The sequence below is a fragment of the Taudactylus pleione genome, unplaced genomic scaffold (genome assembly GCF_031769625.1).
Source record: "Taudactylus pleione unplaced genomic scaffold, aTauple2 ptg000092l, whole genome shotgun sequence".
Classification (NCBI taxonomy): domain Eukaryota; kingdom Metazoa; phylum Chordata; class Amphibia; order Anura; family Myobatrachidae; genus Taudactylus; species Taudactylus pleione.
The window spans coordinates 7307744-7334291 of NW_028284494.1; the positions used below are offsets into that span (position 1 = coordinate 7307744).

The 26548-nt window shown below is 44.4% G+C and overlaps 1 protein-coding gene across 1 annotated transcript; it reads left to right on the forward strand.

Annotated features, from left to right (window-relative positions):
* The first annotated feature begins 2948 nt into the window (after positions 1-2948).
* On the forward strand, positions 2949-6404 carry CCNO (cyclin O). Its single transcript, XM_088469474.1, has 3 exons — positions 2949-3581; positions 4537-4722; positions 5479-6404. The coding sequence occupies exons 1-3, from the start codon at positions 3207-3209 to the stop codon at positions 5950-5952; spliced, it is 1035 nt and encodes a 344-aa protein (XP_088325600.1). The 5' UTR covers positions 2949-3206; the 3' UTR covers positions 5953-6404.
* The last annotated feature ends 20144 nt before the right edge of the window (positions 6405-26548 follow it).

A 26548-nucleotide genomic window follows, 5' to 3' on the forward strand; every position in this document is an offset into this window, starting at 1 on the left:
GACCGGTATGTGGAGGTGTAAATGATGTGGGACCGGTATGTGGAGGTGTAAATGATGTGGGACCGGTATGTGGAGGTGTAAATGATGTGGGACCGGTATGTGGAGGTGTAAATGATGTGGGACTGGTATGTGGAGGTGTAAATGATGTGGCACCGGTATGTGGAGGTGTAAATGATGTGGGACAGGTATGTGGAGGTGTAAATGATGTGGGACAGGTATGTGGAGGTGTAAATGATGTGACAGGTATGTGGAGGTGTAAATGATGTGGGACAGGTATGTGGAGGTGTGAATGATGTGACAGATATGTGGAGATGTAAATGATATGGGACAGCTATGTGGACGTGTGAATGTGGGACCTGTATGTGGAGGTGTAAATTATGTGACAGGTATGTGTAGGTATGAATGATTTGGGACAGGTATGTGGAGGTGTAAATGATGTGAGACAGGTATGTAGAGCTGTGAATGATGTGACAGATATGTGGAGATGTAAATGATGTGGGACAGCTATGTGGACGTGTGAATGATGTGGGACCGGTGTGTGGAGGTGTAAATTATGTGACAAGTATGTGGAGGTGTCAATGATGTGAGACAGGTATGTGGAGGTGTCAATGATGTGGGACAGGTATGTGGAGGTGTAAATGATGTGGGACAGGTATGTGGAGGTGTAAATGATGTGACAGGTATGTGGAGATGTGAATGATGTGGGACAGGTATGTGGAGGTGTAAATGATGTGGGACCGGTATGTGGAGGTGTAAATGATGTGGGACCGGTATGTGGAGGTGTAAATGATGTGGGACTGGTATGTGGAGGTGTAAATGATGTGAGACAGGTATGTGGAGGTGTAAATGATGTACGATAGGTATGTGGAGGTGTAAATGATGTTGAGACAGGTATGTGGAGGTGTAAATGATGTGCGATAGGTATGTGGAGGTGTAAATGATGTGAGACAGGTATGTGGAGGTGTAAATGATGTGCGTTAGGTATGTGGAGGTATTGTATTGACGGGAGTTGGGTTTTTGAACCTGTATATGGGAGGTAAAAGCAATTATTCAAACTTATTACAAACTTTTATAAAAAAATACGCCAAAATCACTGTACAAGCATTTTCTTGTACACTAAAATGCTAGAAAGACTACAATGTTTTATTATTATTATTATTATTATTATTATTATTATTATTATTATTATTATAAATCAACCATTATCATAAAGTGCAATAATCTATCTGCCATTTGACACCAACTAAGAGCCTCCAGCACTTTCCCTATGGCTGCTAACAGCCTTCTATATTGTCCCTGCTATCTCAGTTGTCACATTTCTGGGGTTCAAGATGGCTTTATGTAAACAATCTGCGCAACATCGCCACAAATAGCGCAAATTGGTATTTATAACTGGATTGCACGTTTCTTAGGTGCGCACATTAGCGCTTAGGGCGGTATTCAATTAGTTTTGCTTCAGCTAAACTAAACTTCAGTCCGACTTTTGCCTACATCGCGTGTTTTGGATGCGAAAACTTATCGTGCGCGTTCACATTTTTCAATTACTAACCAGGCGAAAATGGCAAGCGGCAAATGCAGAACAGATGGAAAGTACTGTCAGAATAGGGGACATCAGCCTGAACCTCCCAAAAAGATGCACTGACATTGGGGATCAATGTAGAAAGGTTCCAATAGCCCAAATAAAACTACTTGGGGTACTGAAGTTATTTAAAATCCTTGTTATTAGCGTCCTTATAAAAGTGAAGAATGGCATTAAGCAGTATTTTTTGGTGAAAATAAGTAGTCCTGTCAAGTTTGCGGTACTTGAAAATGGGTGCTAACATCTTTTAAAGTCTCTAAAGTGAAGTTTTAAAAAAACATGAAAAACGCACCTGTTGCATGCACCTGCAATCCTAAAAACACCTGACCCATCCTTGCAGACCCCTAAGAACGCTATTTAGCTAGTTTTTGTGCTTGTCCCCCCACTTTGTACTTTTTCGCCCCCAAAATGAAAGTACTTTTTGGGGGTATTGTTATATTTTTTTCTCTGGATTTTTTGACACAGTTGTCCTTTGGGGGACTGTCCCAAGGGTTCTGAGTGGTTTCCCCAAGTTTGCACCCCAAAATAAAAATGTTGCACTTCTTTGCTCCTGCTATTCTTAGGCGAATCTTTTTCGCCTATTACATTGCATTGACTTTCCGCGTAAGCGAAAACCGTCTGGAATTGAATTTGGAGATAAGTTGTGACCACGTGAAAAGCCACGATTGGCTAAACTTTTTCGCGGAAAACGGCTTTTCGCTACTAATTGAATACGGCCCTTAGTGTGCGAGTTTCATGGAACAAACTTGCATTTTCAAACTCGCACCTAATTGAATTCCCCTCCAGTGTGTTGCTTTTAAAGTTGGGCTGAGCGGGTTCAGATTTACTCGGTTCTCAAAACGGCATAAGAATTGAGTAAATCAGAACCCGCTCATCCATCTAAACACAATTTCTAGTGCACTTTCGATTGCAATTATTGGTGGTGACTATAACATGCCACACATTTCTTTATCTGTTTTGTTGAATGATGTTTCGATTTTGTTTTTAGTCGCCTTCTACAATTTAAATCACATTTTATTTACTAAAACAATAGAAAATCCCTAAGTTGAATTAAATGGGAAGGCGATAGTTGAAATGGGTCAGGGTTGATTTCAATTGGAGATAAAAGGCAGAGGCATGAGGCAGAAGCTTTTGTTCCCAGCTATAAGGCATTCAGTGTCACCCTATACAGACAAGTGTGATTGCTGCCACCCATCCCCCGGTGTGTATATGACTGAGGTGTGATTTGCATTGTCGTGGACAGACTCAGACAGTAAAAACCAAACCCAGCAGGAGGCCCGTCTGACTGACACTCTGTGCCCACCCCCGGCTGGCGCTGCTATTTATAGTCCCGCCGTCGCCTAGGCAACGCCCACCTCGGCGCGTGCCGGCCCCAGCAGCGGGAGAAGCCGGGGACATACTGGTTTTCCCCCGCGAGCGGCTCTTTCGCCGGGAAAAAGAGGTCCCCTCCACTGACGTCACGATCCACGAGCCAGAGGTGCCCCCCCGCTCAGCCAATCAGCGCTGGGGAACAGCTGGATATAAAAGGTGAACGTTGCTGTCACTGGGCACAAGATGAGAGGCAGCTGACTGCAGCGGCAGGAGCGGGTGTAGTGGCAGCAGCAGCCAGGTGTGATACTCTGCAGAGATGTCTGATCTGCAGCTCAGCCTCAGCAAGAGGAAGAGGCTGGCAGAGGCTACCCCGGAGGACAGGGGGGCATGCAGCAGCCCGTGCAGCAGCAGCTCTGGTCTGAGCAGGAGGGGAGCGAAGAAGCAGCGCAGGTACCTGCGGCACAGGAAGCAGAGCCTGCAGCTCAGGAGCTGTGACTCCGGGGTGTGTGACCTGTATGAGACCCCCAGCCCTGCACGCAGACCTGTGATTGCCACCTATGACCCCTGCCCGAGGACCTCCCAAAGCCTGTGCCTGCAGAACTTCCGAGACTACGGCGAGGAGGGCTACATGTTCTGCAAGAGCCTGGAGAGCAAGTATCTGACTGCACAGTGCATGGCCAACCAGCCCCAGGTAAGGTGCATTGGTGATCTGCCTTACTGCCTTATCCATATGATGATCATGGCACACTTCACTCCTATAACCCCATCATGTTCTGCTTACTGATTAGGGACGTGACATATGTACAGTATAATAGAGCAAAACATTCATGCTGGGCACTGGGCACCCTGGAAAAAATAAAAATAAACCCATATTTCTATTGTTCACATTAGCAAATTTGTCTTAAGCTGGGTACACACTGGAGTGATGTCGGGACCATATGCCGTTTCGTAACGACCTATCACCTACATCGCTCAGTGTGTACGCAGGATGGCACGCTCCCGTGGTCTCTAGCGACGATCACCAGGTTTTGATGTGCTGCACATCAAACCTAGAGATATTGCTAGTGGCCAATGCATTGTTAATGAATGACATAATGGCGATCGTTATGTCGTTCATTAAAGTCGTCCAATGTGGACGCACAATCAGTTTTGACGGGCATTCGTTCCGATGTCGGAACAAATGCCCGTCACTCCAGTGTGTACCTAGCTTTAGAGCTTAGATTGTATGTGTGGTAGATTATATACTTGCATATTTGGGAACCGTGCCTTTATACTTGGTAGTTCTCATTTCCTGTATGTAATATAATGGCATATATGCCAGTTTCTATTTGTAAAAAATATAAACACGCTATAGGTCACTGGATTCAGAAGAACACATATAGAGAGTTTACTGTCTCGTATGTGTGTAATCTATCTATCTATCTATCTATCTATCTATCTATCTATCTATCTATCTATCTATCTATCTTAGGGTATGTTCATTTTGTAGCCCTTATTCAGAATTGCCGTAGTGCTGGAAAGGATACCCTGAATAATGTAGTTAAGCGATAGATAGATAGATAGATAGATAGATAGATAGATAGATAGATAGATAATGTATTATATCTTGTCCAGTGCTAATCTGTGATTGTTGTTCTTTTTGACAGCTGAAGCCAGAATCTCGCTGCAAACTCATCAGCTGGCTGATCCCCGTGCACAAACACTTCAACATGGGCTTTGAGTCCTTGTGCCTGACAGTCAGCATCCTGGACAGGTTCCTCTCCTGCACCCCCGTGGCCGCCGACTGCTTCCAGTTAGTGGGTGTCACATCCTTGCTCATCGCATGCAAACAGGTGTGTGCCCTTGGGCAAACAGCTCTTACACTGCACTGTAGTGGCTGATGAGAAATGTCACACAAGTTTTGGGCTAATCCTATATTTTGTTTGGTTTAAAAAAAAATAAAATCTAATTATATATATATATATATATATATATATATATATATACACTATTCTAATAACTATATAATATAATAATTTTTTATTATTATTACACTACACTGTCATAACTGACACAACACTGTTTGCAACAGTGGCAGCAGAACACAGTTAATTAGTCAATAGACACCATCTCAACACTGACAATGTGGATTGGATGGCAGAATGTTGGACACAGCATGCCGACACAGTAGTAATGTGATTTAAATCATCAAAACCATGTCAGCATTACAACTTTAAACATGATGCTTTACCATTATGTTTAAAGTTATAATGCCGACATGCTTGCAATACTTTCAGTTATATTACAACCATGTCGGCATGCGTGTATGACATTCTGCTGTATACATTGTTACTGTCGACATTGTGACTATCGTCACTGCATACCGGTTCCGTGGCTGCAGTATTGCTAATATTACATATGGCCACAGCATAATTGCATACAGCAAATTATACAGCTGGTTATATATGTTCCATGTTATGCAGCCTTTTGCAAAACGGAGAACTGTAACTACAGATCAGCCTGATTACATTTTTTTTACATGTGTAGACTGCTTTGTATAGGAACGTGCAATTAATTCCTTACATGTTAATAATTATTGCCCCCTTCAGGTGGAGACACGACCCCCGAGAGTGAAGCAGCTGCTTGCCTTGTGTTGCAACACCTTCTCCAGTGAACAGCTCTGCAATCTTGAGTGCATCATCCTAATCAAGCTCCAATTCCAGCTGGCAGCTCCCACTATCAACTCCTTCCTGCAGCATTTCTCTCTTTTGCATGTAACTGATGGGAATCTTCCTCAGGTCAACAAATCCCTGGCACTGGCCAAAGGCATAGCAGAACTCAGTCTGGCAGATTATGCTTTCAACTCGTACCCACCATCCTTAATGGCCGTTTGCTGCTTGACACTGGCAGATCGCATTTTGTCCCAAAATAACACTGTCAGCGCGCAGGCCAGCGGGTATCATTACAGCGAACTGCAGGAGTGCACGAACAAGATTGATTTACTGGTCTCCTTAAACCAAGATTCATTACGCTGCCTGTTGACCAACAGTGTCCCAGAGAAGAGTATGGACTTGGACAATTAATGACTGAACATTTTTTTTTATTATTATTATTTTTTTTTTATGTTAAAGACTGAATGTTTCTTGAAGCTTCCATATTGTAGTGAAGTGAACAGTATAGAAAAAAATAACATAACATATGCAATGTAACCTAAAAGGCTGCTAAATGTTTACTAATTTATTTGTTAGCACAATGACTTGATTTTGTTGAAGGATATTGACATGCTTCCTATCTGACAGTATTGCATTTTAGCTAAATACTTGAATATATTGAATATTTTTAATTTATTTGTCATGGAATATATTTCCAGGATGTATGAGGTGGAGATATGTGACTTGTAATTGTATAGTTTTATACATTGTTTCTAATGCACTTTTATTTTGCACTCACATAATTTATTTGTAATAATTTTAATAATTAAATAAGTCACTGTTTATATTAAACAATATCTGTGATGTAGCAAAATAATTTTCAATAGTAGGTACATAAATAAACTACTTTAATAACTTAGAATTTACTTTTCTATCTAATCTTCGCAATACTATGTTAATTCAAACTTGTTATTGTGTGTGTGTGTGTGTGTGTGTGTGTGTTATAATTTATGTGCACATGACATGAATGTATGTAAAATATCCTGTTATAGATATCTCTATGTTTAGAGAACAGTGATGTAATATACAATGAAGGCAAATGTTCCATCTCTACTCAGGACCAATGTTACAACTAGGTAACTAGGTGAATCTAGGATGTCCCTTATAGCACATAAAACACTGAATAATTGACATAGTTTATATTTACTATCCACCAGTTTGTCAAATCTGCCGATTATTCTAAGACAGTAAATATACTTAATAATGTCACACATTCAGTGTCTTGTTACCTCAGCAACCTAGGCCACTGACATGAAGGGACAGCAGCCTGTGACTATGCCTAAATGTATGACAGGGAACAAAATAAAACCTAGATATGAGAAGCACCTTAGTCAACACTTTTTTTGACATCAGTAAGGCTCCAAACATAACAGTATAATTCACCGTTTACCAGTGTCACTTGTGTATTACCGTTATTAGACGTTAACAAGTACTGAGACCATTTTAAAAGTCCTCCGACCAAGTGATTGGATACAGGTCGTTGGACATCTCTGTAGTGCTGAATATGCTAATAATACACATGTACTGTTTAATATCTGTATAAACCATTAATTCCGATGTCATCGTTCAGAATAAGTGAATTGTAATGTCATCATTTCAGTGTTCAGTAAGAAAACTTGTGTATTATAAGGAATATTTAACCCCTTACTATCACTTTATGTCTATAATGTCACCTCAGACTTCCATGACCTGTAAAAGTTCTGGACCTACAAGCTTGCACTTTTATATAGACACACAATATAACAAGGTCTGGGTGCCAATCCGATTGTTGAAAATCAGACACCTATGGGCTACATTTACTATTTGTCGAATTTACAAAGCTGACGATGATCAGCGGCTGTGACCGATGAGCAATAGTAAAGCTAGATCAGGGCTGCTTGGCTTTAATTACTATTTCCATTTGAAAAAAAAATCCATCAGCGGCTTTAAAAATCCTACTAGTTACTTTTTCGATGTCGACCCTATTCTAATGTTAGCTAAAGCATTGTAACATTGGGCCTGATTAAGAGTTGCATGCTATGGCCGATATTTACAAAGTTGGCCGATTGTTTTATTACAGCGCATGCGTCTAAGTCGCACGGTGCTTGCGGCCAGGTGTTTTCGGTGATGTCGCTCGCAGGATTTAGACGGAGAGTGGTTGACAGCTATGGGCCGTTTTTGAAGGTGGTAACAGAAGGGTGGTTAGAAGAACGCAGGCATGTCGCAACCGGGCATGCGCCAATACGAAAACATCGGAGTTGTGCGTATATTACGTACAACTCTGAATCAGGCACATAATCATTACTTGTTTTCTCTGCAATAATGTCCGTGATAAATGAAAATGAACATGTATGCCATGAATTGCCTAAATTAGACAATGCAAAAACAATTGTTGTGATCGGAACAGTCGGTATCAGACATGGGGCTGCAAATTGATGGGGGTTCCTGGACGGGGACTGGGAGGTGGGTAGAAGTCAGTCTTATGAGAGTGTTATGGGCATGTCAGTTACAGCGGCTGCGCTCCCTAACACACAGCCGCAGCTACAGAGGACTTGGTCAGGTGGTGAAACTGCACCTGTCATAGGGCTGGTGCAAGTGTTGATGGTGTGAATGATGGTGCGCCAATGGCGGCCTCTAAAGAATCACCGGTGGTGTTACAGCGTGCAGAGACACTTGCGGAAGGCTTGCACATTCAGACGCAGACCAAGGGAAGGCTGATACCTGCATTTGCATATTATCGCAGCCGCAACTCTGGCAACAGATGCCGCAGCGGCCGCCTCTGCATCAGGCCCATTAAGGCACATGTACAAGGACTCAAAATGAGAAAATATAGTGTAATACTGCAATAATAAAGTGATTGTGTGCTTATAATCAAAGTGCATGCATACCATAGTGCCACATGTAATTATGTTGAAATCTCCTTAGTCCATAGAAATACAGTATATCATGAAATTTCCTCTGGATATTGAGATGGTATGCAGTCAGGAAGCCGGCGGACCTAATCCCGACAGCCGGTTTCCCAACTGTCATATCCCGGCAAGGTTCTAAAGACAGGTGTCGATATGCAGACGCCTGTCATTAGACATGCGCCGGGAGCCAGACGCCCGGCGCCGAGCGTAAATAGCCGCAGGGGTGGAGGGTTAGGTTTAGGGTTCTCGGGGGGGGAATTAGGATTAAGCACCCACCCCGGGAGGTTAGGTTTAGGCACCCCCGGGGAGAGGTTAAAGTTAGGCACCCCCCCGGGGGAATTAGGTTTAGGTGGTGGGGAAGGGGGGGTTAGGTTTAGGCACTTAGAGGGGGGATTAGGGATAGGCACTGGGGGGAGGGTTAGGGTTAGGGGGTAGAAATAGGTAAGTGTATACTTACCTTTGATGATCGGGATTTCCTCCTGTGCCGGGATGCCGCTGTCGGGATTACAATCATACCGATTCTATTGAGATATACTGTATACTGTATCTGTGTATGTGTATGTGTTTTCGTGTGTATATTTATGTATGTATGTATGTATATATGTATATGTATGTATGTATGTATATATATATATATATATATATATATATACACACACATCACACACTGGGGAATCCCGGCGCTAACTGCCTTAGTTATGGAGGTTATTATGGATATTAGTTACTGAGGATATTAGATAATGCGTCTGTAATTTGAGGTTATTTGTCATAAAGAGTTCTGCTAAATATGGTGGAACAACCACATTGGGCAACAAAACCTTTCCATTGTGACAGCAGTCTGAAAAATCTCCTCTACCAAGAAGTGTAGGGTGCCACAGTTCACACATTGCACGTCCATAGGACCCAAAGAGCAAAAGAGCCTGGAGTGACGGCTCTGCTCCCACATTACATTTTTCATCAGATCAGGCAGTGGTCGCTCCCCCTGTCAGTACAGACAGAATAGTTTGCTGTACTGTGATATTCTGCTACCATTGGCTGAATGGGGAACATTGTGGTGGGCTGTGGAGTAAGTATACATTTGTGAGACTCATAGCTGCATCTTGTAAGGGCCCCCATGTACATGAAGCAGGCAATTTGAAGTTTCCTCTGGCTTACTCAAGCTGCCTCTTCTGATTAGTCCATGGTGCCACATGGTTCCCAACCCCAATATGCCCCACAGTGTTCCCCCTATATGCTCTCCTTCAATGCTTCTGTTCCAGCTCTGTGTACTGCATGCTCAGGTACAGTGCAGAGCGGCCTCGAGTCCCCTCATCAGCGTCATGGATGTGATCTTTCACGTGACACTGATGAGGGGATTCAGGAGCCACTCTGTGCTATATGCACTGTGACTGTGAATGCACAGAGCCGCGGCACCAGTCTCGGCTATTGCAGGGTCACACCAACTCTGTGTGGGCCCCTTTGTATGTGGGCCCCAGGGAAACCACCCTTTTCACCCCCCTCTTAATCCGGCCTGGACTGTGGTGGTCGTAGAAGGGGCTCTGGCCTTATCCACACTTGATATTAACTAAGTAGAAGAACATGACTGTACAGATTAATAGTTTCCTATTGATCTGTGCAGTCTCCTCCTTCTCCTCTTTGCAACTTAGAACCCAACAAGATGACCATATTGGGGCTGGGCCCAGGCACCACTCACTGATCAACCTGGTTATCTGTACACTACTAATGAAGGGAGCTTCAGTAAACTGAAAGAGATGAGACCAGGGCCGGCGCTACCACTAGGCAAACTTATGAAGCTGCCTAAGAGTGCCGGCCACTGCAGGGTGCCTCTGGATTGATTTGTAGTGTGAACCGCACATAAGTGCGGTCCGCACTACACTACTAGTAACAAACACTCAGCTGCCGGCGCCGGCAGCTGTGTATTTGTTTTAGCAGCGGAAGAGAGTCAGATAGACTCTCATCGGCTGTTGCGCCCACTGCCGGAGCCGGGCTGGAACTCACTCATGAGCTCCATTTTCCGGCTCCCGCAGTGGGTCATGCATCATGCAGAGCGGGCTGGCCCAGGGGGACAGAAGAGCGGATGCCGGAGTGGGAATTAAGGTAAGTGGAGTATTTTTTTTATACATGTGTCTGTTTGGCCCTGGGATCACTGCTGGGGGTACTGCTGGGGGGGGGGGACTATTACTGGGAGCACTGCTGGGGAGGATTACTACTGGGGGGAATACTACTGGGGGCACTGCTGGGGGGGACTCCTACTGGGGGCATTGCTGAGGTGGGACTACTAGTGGGGGCACTGCTTGGGGGCATACTACTGGAGGCACAGCACTGGTGGGACCACTACCTAGGGCACTATATAAGGGGCACTGCATAGGGGGACCACTACCTGGGTCACTATAAAAGGGGCACTGCATAGGGGGACCACTAACTGGGGGCACTGTATAAGGGGCACTGTATAAGAGGCACTACTGGGGGCACTGCATAAGGGCTTGTTTAGCTATCCGAGGGTGGGGTGGAAGGGTGCAAGGTTGAAGAAATGCCTATGGTGCCAAGAAACCTTTCCCCGGCCCTGGATGAGACATTGCTACTATTTTGAACTTTTACAGAATAAGTAACTTCCCACTGCTCAGCCATGGGTGCCAAAGCAGCTACACCCCTCACCAATGCTGTGATCCACTACCTGGCTAAGGGAAACGGTTTGTGCTGGAAAACAATCAAAAAAACCTTTTACAGTGAGATTATCATTACATATACTGAAAGCTAGATTTAGCAAGAAAACTAAAGGAAAAAGGTATGATCGTCTAATAGATTTAAAAAAAAAAAGCCCTTTCAAGACATAAGTAATGTGGGGACAAAACATTATTAAACATTCCTATTGCCTCTCTAGTCTTTATATTAGTAGGGTTAGGTCACTTCAAGTAACAGTTAAAGCCTGTTTGTTTGCATAAGGTGTACTGTATAACTGATCAGATTGTCCTTGCAGCCAACTCTTCTCATTAACCATGACAATGAGCTGCCTATTGTTAAGCGATTCTGTTTATTAAGGAAGCACAATGCAAACGGCACAAAGTGAAAAGTGGACGTATAATTGGGCTGATTCAGACCCGCTCGCAAGCGCTATGCGCTCGCAAGTGGGTTGATGGGCGAGCCCCGGAGCGAGCGAGAGAGAAATCACTTGCTCCGTGGCTCACAGCAAAACAGGGCGGCTGTCGATGTTGATCAACAGCTCGCCCCGTTTTGTAGGCGGGGAGGGGGGGTGGCTGGCCAAACTGAGGCGTTCCCGAAGGAACACCTGCCGTTTGAGGGCGGCCCTTGAGCTTCCTGCTCTATTAGAGCGGGAAGCTCACTGGGGCTTGCGGGAACGAGACCCTACCACAAGGGTCTCGTCGCAAGCCTGATGGTTGAGATGGTCGCGACCATCGCAACCATCACCTGGCCGCTCGCAAAAGCTGTGGGTGGTCAAAAAAAGAAATATGCCCTGATTCAGAGCGAGCCAATGTTCTTTGTTGTGTAGAACAACAAATTTATGCTAAATGCACAATGTTAATATTTGGAAGTAATTATAGCTATACATAGTATAAAATAAAGTCCCTGGTGGGCGTCTGTTTCTTTGTTCGGTCTAATCTCGAGAACCACTGGACGGATTTTGATGCAGCTTTCACTATTCTATAGAGCATTTGTCGAAGAAGGTTTAGGTGTATGACACATTAATGTATGACAAACGGGAGCCGAGCAGTGAAAAAACGGACATCTGAGCGCTTTCTTGGCTTACGCTACATAAACCATTAAAGATAGGTCAGAACGATGGACTTTATTTTATACCATGTAAAGAATGAAGTGTATTATCTGGTTTCACCAGAAACATTTTTGTAAGTCCTGTTTGCTGATTAAAAATTTCAGTTTTTCCCTTTTAATGACTATTTCTATTTCATTTATGTGAAAAACGATTCTGTAATTTCAAACGAGTCTAATTCCCGGTAAGAAACTGCTTTGGCATAACAATAAATAAAGCACAGGGACAGACACTTAACATGGCTGGAGTTGACCTAGATGTAGATTATTTTTCTCATGGACAACTTTACGTGGCCATTTTGCGTGTCACGTCAAAACTAAATCTTTTTGTGTTGACGTCAGGAGGAAAAACAACTAATGTTGTCTACAAGGCAATCTTATAAGACCTTGGCTTAAAAAAACTATCGCCGCAAATTCAAAATGGCTCCCGTGCGAAGCCGGGGTGGGTCGCTAGTTAAAATATAAAGCAACGTATTCACAGATATAATTTCAGAGATGTACACATAATGTCGACACTACAATGTTGACAGTTATGATGTTGATATTGTGGAAATGTCAACATTGAACATGTCGGCATCTGCAGAATGTTGACATGTTCACAATGTCTAGATAAGTCTAGATAAAGGGGTATATTTACTAAAGTGGGATACTGTAGTGGGACAGAAATAAAGACCCTTTGTTCGGGGCACTCATAATGGCAAAATGAAATTATGTTTAAAGTTAAAAGTACTTTTATTTTTATTCAGTAAAATAAGGATATGGATTGAGGTTGTAAAAAAAAAAAATACAAATAATTTATATTTACTAATGTCTTATAATGCACAAAATTCAATAGTATTTACTATTAGACATAAAATTACAAGGTATAGTCTAAAATATTAAATAAACAGTATTCAAGGGACAGTTTCCTGTTTCACAAATTATTACGGCTGAATATGTATATCTTGTTTATTATGAATGTATCATACATTTATCCTGAACCTGATGGCCAGAGGATTGGGGCCCGTGTGCGTTCCCTGTCCGTGGGCCCCCCCCCTCTCTTCCAGGTGGCAGGCAGCCGACTAACGCAGCTGGCCAGCCACCGGAGCATTAGTAGACTCTGGGCACTAGAGTGTGCCTGGAGTCTACTGCGCATACGCAAAATGCCGGAAAAATGGCTACGGCGACCATTTTCCCAGCTTTTTGTGCAGCGCTGACACCCGGCACAGGACCTCGGAGAGGTAAGTTTTAAGTAATATGGGTGCAGGGTGGGCCCGTGTGCACAGCACACCCTGCACCCATTATAGATACGCCTCTGCTGATGGCATATTAAAGGAAAACAGAAGGTTAAATTCTGGTATTATAAGGCTCCAACCCACTGACTAGGTAAAGGTGAGTATGCAGAAAGTATTTCTTTCTGCTAGTTCAGTGGTTCTCAAACTCGGTCCTCAGGACCCCACACAGATCACGTTTTGCAGGTCACGCAGCAGGTGCACAGGTGTATTCATTACTAATGAAAAAAAAATTAACCAAAAGGACATGAATTTTAAATGTAGCTGAATCACAGCTCCAAAAAATTGTGTGTCATGTTTCAGGGGGGATTTTCACATATGTTCATAACTAACGCTGCTCAAATCTACTGGAATTTTGATGGCCACTTTGGACCTAGTAGGTCATAGATTGTGCCTATATGTGCCCAACAAGTTTGAAGATCCTGATCTGATTTGGATCTGACAGAAGTTGTTCGGGATGAATGGCAGTGGTGGATTCAAAGTGTGGGCTGCAGCACCATCCAAAACTGTCAGGGGAAGGGTGCCGTTTAAACAATAACATTAAGTCTACCCGTCTCCAAACACTGATGAGTTGGGCAAAACTTGGCCAGACCTGTCTTTCCGAGAAATTGGGCTTTTCGGGTTAATGTTGTGTGGTGAGAATGCAGTTGCATATAACCACCCTGACTTGTTGGTGTCATAGGAGTGTTATGGAAGTGTTGTGGGCGAATATCAAAAGCTCTGTGCATACGAGGAAGGGTAGCTTATTTCTGACCAATCTCATGCACCTAGCATGGGGCTGGTGCAAGTACCAATACGAATAATGACAATTGTGTCGGCTGGCGTAAAATCATAAACCCCCGTATTAGGAAAATTTTTAAAGTGGTTGTATGGAAAATGTAAGTGAATGGAATTTAATAGTTTGATCAATTTGATAACTACTGTATTTCCATCACCCTACATACCTGATGACCCATCACTCTACAGTCCTGATATCCCATCACTCTACAGCTCTGATGCCTGATCACTCTACAGTCCTGATATCCCATCATTCTACAGCTTTAATGTCCCATTACTCTACAGTCCTGATGCCCCATCACTCTACACTCCTGATATCCCATCACTCTACAGTTCTGATGTCCATCACTCTACAGTCCTGATATCCCATCATTCTACAGTTCTAATGCTCCATCACTCTACAGTTTTGATATTCCACCACCCACAGTCCTGATGTCCCATCACTCTACAGTTCTGATGCCCCATCACCCTACAGTTCTGATATACAATCACTCTACAGCTATGATATCCCATCACTCTACAGCTCTGATGTGCCATCACTCTACAGTCCTGATATCCCATCACTCTACAGTCCTGATGTCCCATCACTTTACAGTTCTGATGTCTCATCACTCTACAGTCCTGATGTCCCATCACTTTACAGTTCTGATGTCCCATCACTCTACAGTCCTGATGTCCCATCACTCTACAGTCCTGATGTCCCATCACTCTACAGTCCTGATGTCCCATCACTCTACAGTCCTGATGTCCCATCACTCTACAGCTCTGATGTGCCATCACTCTACAGTCCTGATATCCCATCACTCTACAGTCCTGATGTCCCATCACTTTACAGTTCTGATGTCCCATCACTCTACAGTCCTGATGTCCCATCACTTTACAGTTCTGATGTCCCATCACTCTACAGTCCTGATGTCCCATCACTCTACAGTCCTGATATCCCATCACTCTACAGTCCTGATGCACCATCACTGTACAGTTCTGTTGCCCCGTTACGCTACAGTTCTGATACCCCAATCTACAGGTTTTTTTTTTATTATTTATTTAGAAAGCTTACATCACCCTACAGTTCTGATATACAATCACTCTACAGCTCTGATATCCCATCACTCTACAGCTCTGATATCCCATCACTCTACAGCTCTGATATCCCATCACTCTACAGCTCTGATGTCCCTTCACTCTACAGTCCTGATATCCTACAGCTCTGATATCCCATCACTCTACAGCTCTGATGTCCCATCACTCTACAGTCCTGATATCCTACAGCTCTGATATCCCATCACTCTACAGCTCTGATGTCCCATCACTCTACAGTCCTGATATCCCATCACTCTACAGTCCTGATGTCCCATCACCTTACAGTTCTGATGTCCCATCACTTTACAGTTCTGATGTCCCATCACTCTACAGTCCTGATGTCCCATCACTCTACAGTCCTGTTGTCCCATCACTCTATAATCCTGATGTTCCATCACTCTATAATCCTGATGTCCCATCACTCTACAGTTCTGATATAGAATCACCCTACAGCCCTGATATCCCATCACTCTACAGCTCTGATGTCCCATCACTCTACAGTCCTGATATCCCATCACTCTACAGTCCTGATGTCCCATCACTCTACAGTCCTGATGCACCATCACTTTACAGTTCTGTTGCCCCGTTACGCTACAGTTCTGATACCCCAATCTACAGGGTTTTTTTAAATTATTTATTTAGAAAGCTTACATCACCCTACAGTTCTGATATACAATCACTCTACAGCTCTGATATCCCATCACTCTACAGCTCTGATATCCCATCACTCTACAGCTCTGATGTCCCATCACTCTACAGTCCTGATATCCTACAGCTCTGATATCCCATCACTCTACAGCTCTGATGTCCCATCACTCTACAGTCCTGATATCCCATCACTCTACAGCTCTGATGTCCCATCACTCTACAGTCCTGATATCCTACAGCTCTGATATACAATCACTCTACAGCTCTGATGCAGAGGGGGTGGGAGGGGATTGGGGGGGGGATTGGGAACAGGACTATCAAGAGAATCAAAATACCATAGAAAACGCCAAATGCTGGGCAAGAAATATTATAAAGTAGAAAGAAAGGAAAGGAAAACATGCCAGTTGTTCAGTCAGTTAGGGAAGTTTGCATAGGGAGGTCGGAGTAGGGGGATCAAACTCAAACACCGCGCATGAATCACATATGGATAGTAAGCGCAGGGAGCAGAGGCAGTGAAGTGTTGTCATATGAGAGCCATGGAGCCCAAACTTGAGAAAATATATGGCCTCTATCATGAAGATAGTAGGTAATATTTTCCATTTCCACTATATGTCGGATTTGTGATTTTAAGGCAGAGAGGGTCGGTGGAAGAGGGCTTTTCCAGTTATAGGCAATCAAACTTCTAGCAGCAACTACAATGTGGGACAACAACTTAACAGAGCGGTTGCTGAGATCAGGAGGGGGGTAACTTAAAAGGAAGGTCCATGGGTCTTTTGGGATTGGGTCTCCAAAGACTGTGTTCAGAAGAGCGTGGACAGAGGTCCAAAAAGGCTCAAGAGCCAGGCAGGTCCACCATATATGGGTTAAGGTACCTTGGAGGCCACAGTTTCTCCAGCAGAGGGGTGAAGCAGAAGGGAACATATGGGAGAGCCATACTGGGGTATATTACCAACGGTAATACAATTTATAAGAAGTTTCTTTAAGCCGGGTAGAGATAGATGTTTTAGCAATTGCCAATCTCATGTCGTCCCAAACCTCCTCGTCAGGTGGAGGGCCAAGATATATCTCCCATGAGGATTCATGGGGATTATTAGTAGGCAGAGCAGCATCAATGAGGATGCTGTATATTTGAGAGATCATCCCTTTGGACATAGGGCAGTATTTACAGAGTCTTTCAAAAGGGGTGAGGTCGCGGAGAAGTGGGGTCTATGGTAGGGAGCCTAAAAAATTTCGTATTTGGAAGTATTCAAAGGGATTTAGAGATTGAGTTGGACATTGCAGTTGTAGATCTGAAAGAGAGAGCCAGAGCCCTTGTGAACAAAAATCAGCAGGAAATTTGAGGGATGCTGTTTGCCACAATTTCATGCGGGACAGATGTAAACCTGGGGGGAAATTGGGATTACACCATATGGGGTTAAGAGGAGATATAGGAGTGGTAATATTAAATTTAAGTTAGTATAAGACCCATATGTGGAGGTGAAATTTGAGTGTTGGAGGAAGGTTAGAGGGAGGAGGATGGTAATATTCTTTTGTAGGCCCCATAGGGAAGAAAGGTCTGGAGAATTGATATAGTTACATTCAATATCAAGCCAGGAGGACGTTCCATGGGGGGAGTAGGAGGACACTATTTGGGAAAAGTGTGAGGCTAGATAGTAGAGCTTAAAATCTAGGAGACCTCTACCCCCTTTGGAAATAGTTTTTTTAAGGATAGATGAAGATAACCGAGGGGGCTTACCATTCCAAATAAAACGGTTGATTAGTTTCTGATGGTTTTGAAGGAAGGTAATGGAGAGTTTGGAAAAGATAGAGCCATTTGGGGAGAATATACATTTTAACTGCGATGATCCTGCCCAGCCACGAGAGTATATGCCTCTTCCAAGAAGTCAGATCCTCTTGTAATTTCGTAAAAAGTTGGGGAAAATTTTCCTGGTATAAAAGATCATAGCGGGATGTCAGAAAGACCCCAAGGTATATAATGTTTGTATGTTGCCACTTAAAGCTGTAAGAGGATTTAAGGGCCTCAACATCCTGGTGGGGGATATGGAGGGGCATGGCCTCAGATTTTGAAACATTTATTTTATATCCAGAGAGGACACCATAATATTCTATTAATTTATAAAGGTTGGGTAAAGATATCCGGGGCTGAGTGAGGGTAAGTAAAATATCGTCGGCGAAGAGGGTGATTTTGGAAGACGAATTCCCGACCTGCACTCTGTGAACGTTAGGATTTAGTCGAACGAGAGAGGCCAGGGGTTCTATCACTAGAGCAAAGATCAGAGGGGACAGAGGGCATCCCTGCCTGGTGCCATTTGAGATAAAGAAACGGTTGGAGGGGATGCCGTTGATGGAAACAGTAGCAGAGGGAGTGGAATAGAGGGCCATGACACCAGTCAGGAAGTCCCCCGATATCCCAAATGATCGTAGGGTTTGGGACATAAAGGTCCAGGAGATCCTATCAAATGCTTTTTCAGCATCGAGAGAAAGAACAACAGCTGGAGACCTCCTGGAGTTTATGGTATGAATTAAATCTATGGTCCTACGGATATTGTCCTGAGCCTGACGACCCGGGACAAAGCCGACCAGATCATAATGGACCAAGGAGGGAAGAACCCGCTTGAGTCTATTGGCTAAAATTTTAGCATATATTTTAATATCTAGGCTGAGAAGGGAAATAGGCCTATAACTAGCACAATTGTGCAGGTCCTTACCCTCCTTAGGTATCACGACAATTCTGGCTTTTAACATATACACAGGGAAGGAGCCCCCCTGTAAAACAGTATTAAAAAGGGAGTGCAGGTGGGGAATCAGACGCTCCATGAATTTTTTATAGCATGCAGCAGTAAAGCTGTCGGGTCCAGGGGACTTGCCAGATTTCTGTTGTTTAATGGACATCATGATTTCCTCTTCTGAGATCTCCTCACTCAAACCCCGGAGTGCTTCATGAGATAGCTGAGGAAGATTGGCTGCAGAAAGAAATTCTTGAATTGCCGACTCAGTAGGTGGGATAGAAGTAGGGGATGAGGCAGAGTGTATGTTGTACAAATTATTGTAGAAATTTTTTAATTCAGAATGAATAGCTGCCGGGTCGTGGAAAAGATGATTATTGGAATTTTTAATCATGAGGATATTTCTATGAGTTCATACCGTACGGAGCCTAGATGCCAAAATCTTATCAGCCTTATCTCCTTTTTCATAAAAGGTTTGGCACAACCATTTTAAACGTTTAGCTGTGTGTTGGGAGAAAAGGAGAGCGAGAGAGTGTCGAACAGTAAGAAGCTCTTGTTGGAGGGAAGGGATAGGGAACAGTTTATGTTGTGACTATAGTTGTTGAAGGTGGATGGAGAGGTAGTTAGTACGGGTTTGAAAGTCTTTTTTAGCTTTGGAGGCTATACTAATCAGATGTCCCCGTAGGACAGCTTTATGGGCCAACCAGAGTGGAGGGAGAAGTGTCTGGGAGAGCGTTTAATTGAAAATAATCCGTAAGTAGGGTATTGAGACAGGTGATTGTATCGCGAGAATGAAGAATAGTGTCATTTAAGCGCCATGTAATTGGACGAGGACGTACAGTAATACAAGAGAGGTCAGTTGAAAAGGAGCGTGATCAGACCATATCAGAGGATGGACACAAACATCCACAATTTGCAGGGCTAGGTCATGGCTGAGCAGGATCATGTCTATACAGGAATAGGAGTTGTGGACAGGGGAGAAAAAAGTATAGTCTCGAGTAAGGGGCTCTCGAACCCGCCAGGAGTCATAAAGAAGCTGGGATTTCATGAGATCAAGCAGTGCCTTGGAATAACGGAGGTCTGCCCTGCTGTGGTTAGTGGCTCCCGAGGTGGATCTATCTAGGGAGGGGTTCAGTACTGCATTAAAGTCACCAGATACGATAAGAGAGCCCTGCCAATTACAAAAGAGGAGGGTGTCTAGTTTAGTGAAAAAAGCTGGTTGGGCTTGGTTAGGGGCATAAATATTAACAATGGTACAAAGAGTATTGTTAAGAGTACCCACAAGGATAAGGAAGCGACCCTCTCTATCCTTGTAAGAATCGATCATATCAAAAGTGAAGTGGCAGGCAAATAGGATAGCAACTCCTCGTTTTTTCTGTCTAGAGTCACAGGCATGATATGTGGTGGGGTAGGATTTAGAGCGAAGTACTGGATGGAGATTTCGCAGGAAATGGGTTTCTTGGAGGAATACTAAATCTCCTTTATATAAATTAAGAGTGGTAAAAAGTTTGCTACGCTTTTGGGGGTTATTGAGGCCTTTCACGTTGAAGGAGAATACCTTAAGACCCATTGCGCGATGGTCGAGAGAAAAGCTAGAAAAAAAAACAATTGAAGGTGGAGAGGTAAGTAGAGGTGACACGTCATCAGGTATAGAGGAAAGGGGGGATAGTCCTGTTTGAGAAGGAAGGAAAACGGTGAGGGAAAAGGAAGGTAGGTCGGCCAAGTGTTACAGAAGTCCACGGCCACTGGTGCTGACAGAGGGGAGGGGAACTATGTACTAATAAAGCACATAGGTCAGCAGGTGGGTACGAGACCCTGTGGGGGCATGGCATAAGTAGGCCGCTTTTCCATAGTGGTGACATAGAGAGAAAAAAAATTATTAAATATAGGGCCCTCCCACAAGCCCTAATTATAGTAACTATATGGAAAGAAAAAAATGCAACATCGTGCAAAATGGAGTATAGGGAAAGAGAATAAAAGAAACAAAAAATGGAAGATCAGAAAATGTAGGAGAAAACATAGATAAATCAGTATTGTGCAAAAATGGAAAACAATATAGAAAGGGGAACATATTAACGGGAAAGGGAAATGCAATAGAAACAGAAATATAAACATTAATAAACAAGAAATGACAATAAATCGAGGTATAGATCATCCCAAACATAACTGAAATATCAATTAATAAACAAATTGTGTATGTTTATGGACTTATATATATAAATAAGTCAACAGAGTCTCAGTAAAGTTGTGATAGGTGAACAGCTAAGATATAAACATATATAAATGTATCTTATATTCATTGTGATGGAGCTTCATCAGTACATAATTACATAAACTTCTATAAGAATATCAAAAGTGGGTTAGATGAGTTTCATATATATATATATATATATATATATATATATATATATATATATATATATAATGTAGAATATTCGTAATGGGGGACGTCCTCAAATGTGGAGGGGCCCCATCACGAAAACACAAAAATAATGCAACAATGAACCTTTTAGAAGGTCTCAGGTTTCAGGGATCAGAGTGGAAGATTTGGAAGACGCAGGAACAGTGGACCATTCAGATGGAGGGGGGTGTTGAGTCGGTTGTCGAGACCTTTGAGGGAGGGGGGGCGGAGGATGTATGAACAAGTTCTTCGGATATGCCCAGCGTTGAAAGAAGAGGTTGAGCTTCGAGGAGGGACCGAACCATATGCAATTGGTTCTGGTGCCATATTAGAATGTGAAAGGGGTAACCCCAGAGGGGGAACATCCTGAAAAATCTGGAGAGTAGCATCTCTAAACGTGACTGAAGAGAGCTTGCGAACTTCTCTCATTATAGTCTCCTTGGCTGTGAAGTAATGCATACGTAGGATGACATCTCGGGCTTGAGAAGAAGACTGAGAGCGTGGTTTTAGTGCACGATGGGCTCGGTCTAGGAGCAAGTGATCTTCCTGAGTAGAGGGAGAGCCCAAGGTGGGGGAGCTCGACGTCTTCAGGAATACCTCTGATGCGGATGATGTTACGTCTGGCCCTATTATCTTGGTCTTCTTGGCGTCTTGAAGTTGAGCAACATCTTGGAGTAATTGTGTGAGGTCGGTGTCGTAAGATTGCTAGAATGTAACCACCTTCTCAACTCTACGTTTTAGTTGGTCTGTTCTGGAACCAATAGCAGAAATTTCCGCTTGTATGGTATGAAGAGCCTGGACAGACTTTTTCACATCTTTGAGTTCTTTAAACAGTAGAAGAAAGTCCCTGCGGGTAATAGGAGAGAGGTCATCTTTTTCTGATTCTGAATTAGAGTGATCAGGAGCCGATTCTGGTGCGATATCTTTAGGATCAGACAGGGATTTAGGTTTTGTGAGGTATTGTGTAATATCTCCGGCAGGGGGTTTCTTCGTTCTAGGCATTGTGAATATGGGTATATAAAAGGGGGTAAATGAACGGAAAGAACTTTACGTGCACTAATTAGGGGTGGGAGGGGGTGAGGTTTCAGTTAGTACATGTTGTAGGGGCACGCAGCCAGCTCAGAAATAGACGATGAGTGAGGTGTGGCACAGTGTGTTTGTACGCTGGTATGGTAGGTGCTGTTTAGATGACAGGAGGGATGTCCCATGCAGGGAGATTTGCAGGGGCGTCAAAGGGTACAGCTGCTGATAAATTATAGAGACCTCTGTGTGAGCAGTAACAAAGATCCAGCCACAGCAGATGGAGAGGGGTCCGCCCGACAGCGGAGAACCAAATCTAGCAGGAGGGAGGCAGCCAGCACAGAAACATAAACTGGTCTTTACACAAGGCTAAGAATTAAATGATTGTGTCTTGCTGGTTTCCAAGTCCTTAGTCAGTGCTGTGGAGGGAGGCAGCTGCAGTAAGAACAGTTAATGAGGGTCCAGAGGGGCCGCGGCTCCGTCCAGTGGCAGCCGCGATTAGTGAGGTGTGTCCCGATGGAGGATGGCGGTAAGGAGCTCCGCGGCCTCCGCAGGTCGGTCCTCGATGGTGGGAGAAAAGCTGGAGTGGCGGTGCAGGGTGAACAGGTCACCGTCGGCGGCAGGGGAGAAGGCGCCGGGCACTCGCAAGTGCCGGCTGTAAATTTAGCCCGTGGCTGCGGGGTGGGATGTAGGCCTCAGTGGGTAATGCCGGTTAACGGCCCCACAGTCACCACAGGACGACCACCGGACGTGGGGGAGAGATGTGAGAGGTAATGTGGGGAAAAAAGGGGCCAATATAAGTGGTCTTTGGGCCTGATTCAGACCTGCTCGCGAGCGCATAGTGCTCGCAAGCGGGTCGATGGTGTGCCAGTGCGCACGTGCAGCGTGCGCATTGCGCATGCGCGAGCCCCGGAGCGAGCGCAAAAAAGCACTCGCTCCGTGGCTCTCTACAAAAGGGGCAGCTGTCGATGTTGATCGACAGCTCGCCCCGTTTTGTAGGCGTGGTGGGGGGTGGCTTCACAAACGGAGGCGTTCCCAATCGAACGCCTGCTGTTTATGGGCGGCCCCACTCACCAGTGATGTCAGTGAGAGAGCTTCCGGCTCTATTAGAGCCAGAAGCTCTCTGGGGCTTGCGGCCATGAGACCCTACCACAAGTGTCTTGTCACAAGCCCGATGGTCGCGATAGTCTTGACCATCGCGACCTTCATCCTGGCCGCTCGCAATAGCTGTGGGTGGTTACTCCAAAAAAATGTAAAAAAACGTCCTGATTCAGATCGAGCGCGGCTCTGAATCAGGGCCTTTGTGCACTTAATTAAGCCCTGGGTGTGGGAGCTAAAACAGGCATGTCTCGCCAGCAGTACAGTCAGGCCATGCTCCCCAATCTACAGTTTTAATGTCCCATCCTTAAACAGTTCTGATGTCCCATCATTCTACAGTTCTGATTTTTCATAACCCCACAGTTCTGTTGTCCCATCACTGTAATGATTTATTTGAACCATAAATAACACTAAACTAAAGGTGCCCACACACATAGCGATTTTTCACCCAATTTGGCCGATTTCGACGAATCGCGCAGGTGAATCGTGTAAAAATAGGCCAAATCATGAATTTCTACTCACGATCACGATGCTGATGCGCGTCCACGCTCGTCGTACCTCGTATCTTCTGATCTGGCGTGTTGTAGGCCAGATTTGCCAATCCGGGACACGTTGTTGCAGAAGGTTGCAGAAGTGACTGGACCGTCTGCTGAAGTCTTGGTAAGTAGTGACACAGTTAATATGCCGAAACCTTATTGTTTTTGTAGTTCAATCCCAAATGTCCAATATAGTCAGTTAGTTCACAGACATTCCTCCTGCCATGGCACCGCACCTGGTCTGTTGAAATAGGCCATGTACTCCTCCCTCACTTCTTTGGCACGTGTGGACAATGTTGTTGTATTTGGTGGTGCAGACATAGATGTCAAATGGCCAATGTCCTCCAGAGGTCCTACATCTTCTGGTGTAGCTGGGACTGGTCCTCGTTGGGTAGATTTTCTTCGCAGACCCAGTCTATCTTCTCCTCACGTAGGTTGATGGTGGTGTGGAAAATGCGGAAGCGGTTACTCAGTATCCCAAATGCATTTTCCACAATGCGCCGTGCTCGGGAGAAACGGTAGTTGTAGATCCTCTTCTCTCTGGTCAGGCCCCTCTGTGCAAATGGCTTCATCACATGTTCATGTAATGCAAAAGCCTCGTCTGCGACGAAAACGTAATTTAGGCCGTGCTTTGTCTGGTCCAGTGAGGGCAACTTAAGGGTTTTGTTGGTGAATCTCTGGTAGAAAGCAGTCTGTTTGAGGGACCCACCTTCCGAAGCACGGCCATTCTTGCCGACATCCACAAACAGAAATTTGTAGTTGGCATGCACCACTGCCACGAGAACGATGCTGAAGAATCCTTTGTAGTTGTAGTAATATGATCCGGTGTTGGCAGGTGGGTTGATGCGGATGTCTTTTCCATTGATGGCTCCTCCGCAGTTAGGGAAATTCCAACGTTGTTCAAACTGTTCAGCGATGCTCTTCCACTCCTCCACAGTGTTAGGAAACTGTAAAAATAGTAAAAAAAAGGGATATAACATGACTATAATATATTTTTTTATTTGTTTCCTATATAGACTCCCACCCAAGACCCTGATTTGGCCTCCACACCAGACCTCAGTCTGCTCGGGGACAGTGATGTGGAGAATAACACCCAACTGGCAACACGCATTTCACCCAGACCCTCATCCTCTTCCCTACCATTACAAAAAAAACAAAACAGGGGAAACAGGAGATTCATACTGAGCGGAGGATATATTTCTAAAGAATGCAGAACGCCTCCTTCAAAAACCTCCAGATGCTATAGACAACTTTACGGCACATGTAAACAGCAGTATGAGGAATATGGACAAGGATACAAAGAAAAATTATCTCAGGCTAAATTATGACCTATTGAGTAGGTGTATGAGCAAAAACTTACACAACGCCACTTATATACAGTAGCTGACCCAATGCTATATTCCCCTGCCCGAAAACACCTATGTCAGCCCCCCCCCAACCCAGTTAGAGATTACTCCCCCACCCAGCACCCCAAGCACAAGCACTACTATGTTTAATGCTCTGATGGATGAAGCGGATGAATCGCCCCGTTATACACACAGGTAATTTATTTCCTTTTTTTTTCTTGCTTTTACTATTACCAAATTTTATCCCTCCCAGTAGGTGCTGCCTGTATGGTATAGGGTGGTGATAACGCTGTTTGGACAAGGTCACTACACACATGGCACAAGTACACATTGATGGAAGCCGGGGCCACAATGTACACATGTGCCATGTGTGTATTGACCTGCTCAAACTGGTGTCTGACCCACCCCATAACATACAGCAGGCTACCTATTGGGATTGATAACATTTGGTGATAATGCTGTTTTGTAAAAATGTTATTGCAATCTATATTGCATACAGTTCAGTGCACAGTTTGGGTTACCTACAGGTCAGTGCACATTTTGCTTAATGCAGCCTATTATTTGCTGTCTAATAATAAAAAAAAACAACAACTTTGTGAGGACATTGGCCCTCATTCAGAGTCGATCTCTGAATGAGGGCGGGCACTTCTTTTTTTGAAGTGCTGCCTCCAGGTCGCAAGCTAAGCTGTGGGTTACCACCCACAGCTTAGCTTGCGATCAGGGTGATGGTCGCGATGGTCATCACCATCGCGACCATCGGGGCTTACGACCAGACCCTAAGGTTGGGTCTGGGCTCTCGTAAGCCCCAGGGAACTTTCTGCTCTGTTTGAGCAGGAAGTTCCCCACTGACATCATCAATGATGTCAGTGGGGCCGCCCCCAAACGGCAAGCGTTCCGACTGGAATGCCTCCGTTTGGCTGGGCACGCCCCCGGCCCGCCCAGCTAATGGGGCGAGCTGTCACTCAACACCGACAGCTCGCCCCGTCTGCTACGAGACCCCTAGCGACGGAGCGCCCGTCGCTAGCCGGGTCTCGCGCATGCGCACAACGGAGCCGGCTCCATCGTGCGCATGCTCTGTGGAGACCATCGACCCGGTTGCGAGCGCATCGGTGCTTGCGACCGGGTCTGAATGAGACCCATAGTGTGAAAGTGGTTTTTTGCCACAGTGGCTCTGTATTGTTCCAATGTTTTAAAAAAACTTTACTAATATGTAGTGTTGTTTACACAGGATGGCTGCCATGCAGCACAGTTTTCTGCCTTATTGGCACAGTTAAAAAGTAAAATTTAAAACAATATTTAAAAACAAATAAAAACAAATATTTTTCTTTAAACAAGAAAACAATGTGTGGTTTGTTTTTCTTCTTACCTTGCAATACTGGTACTGCAGCACT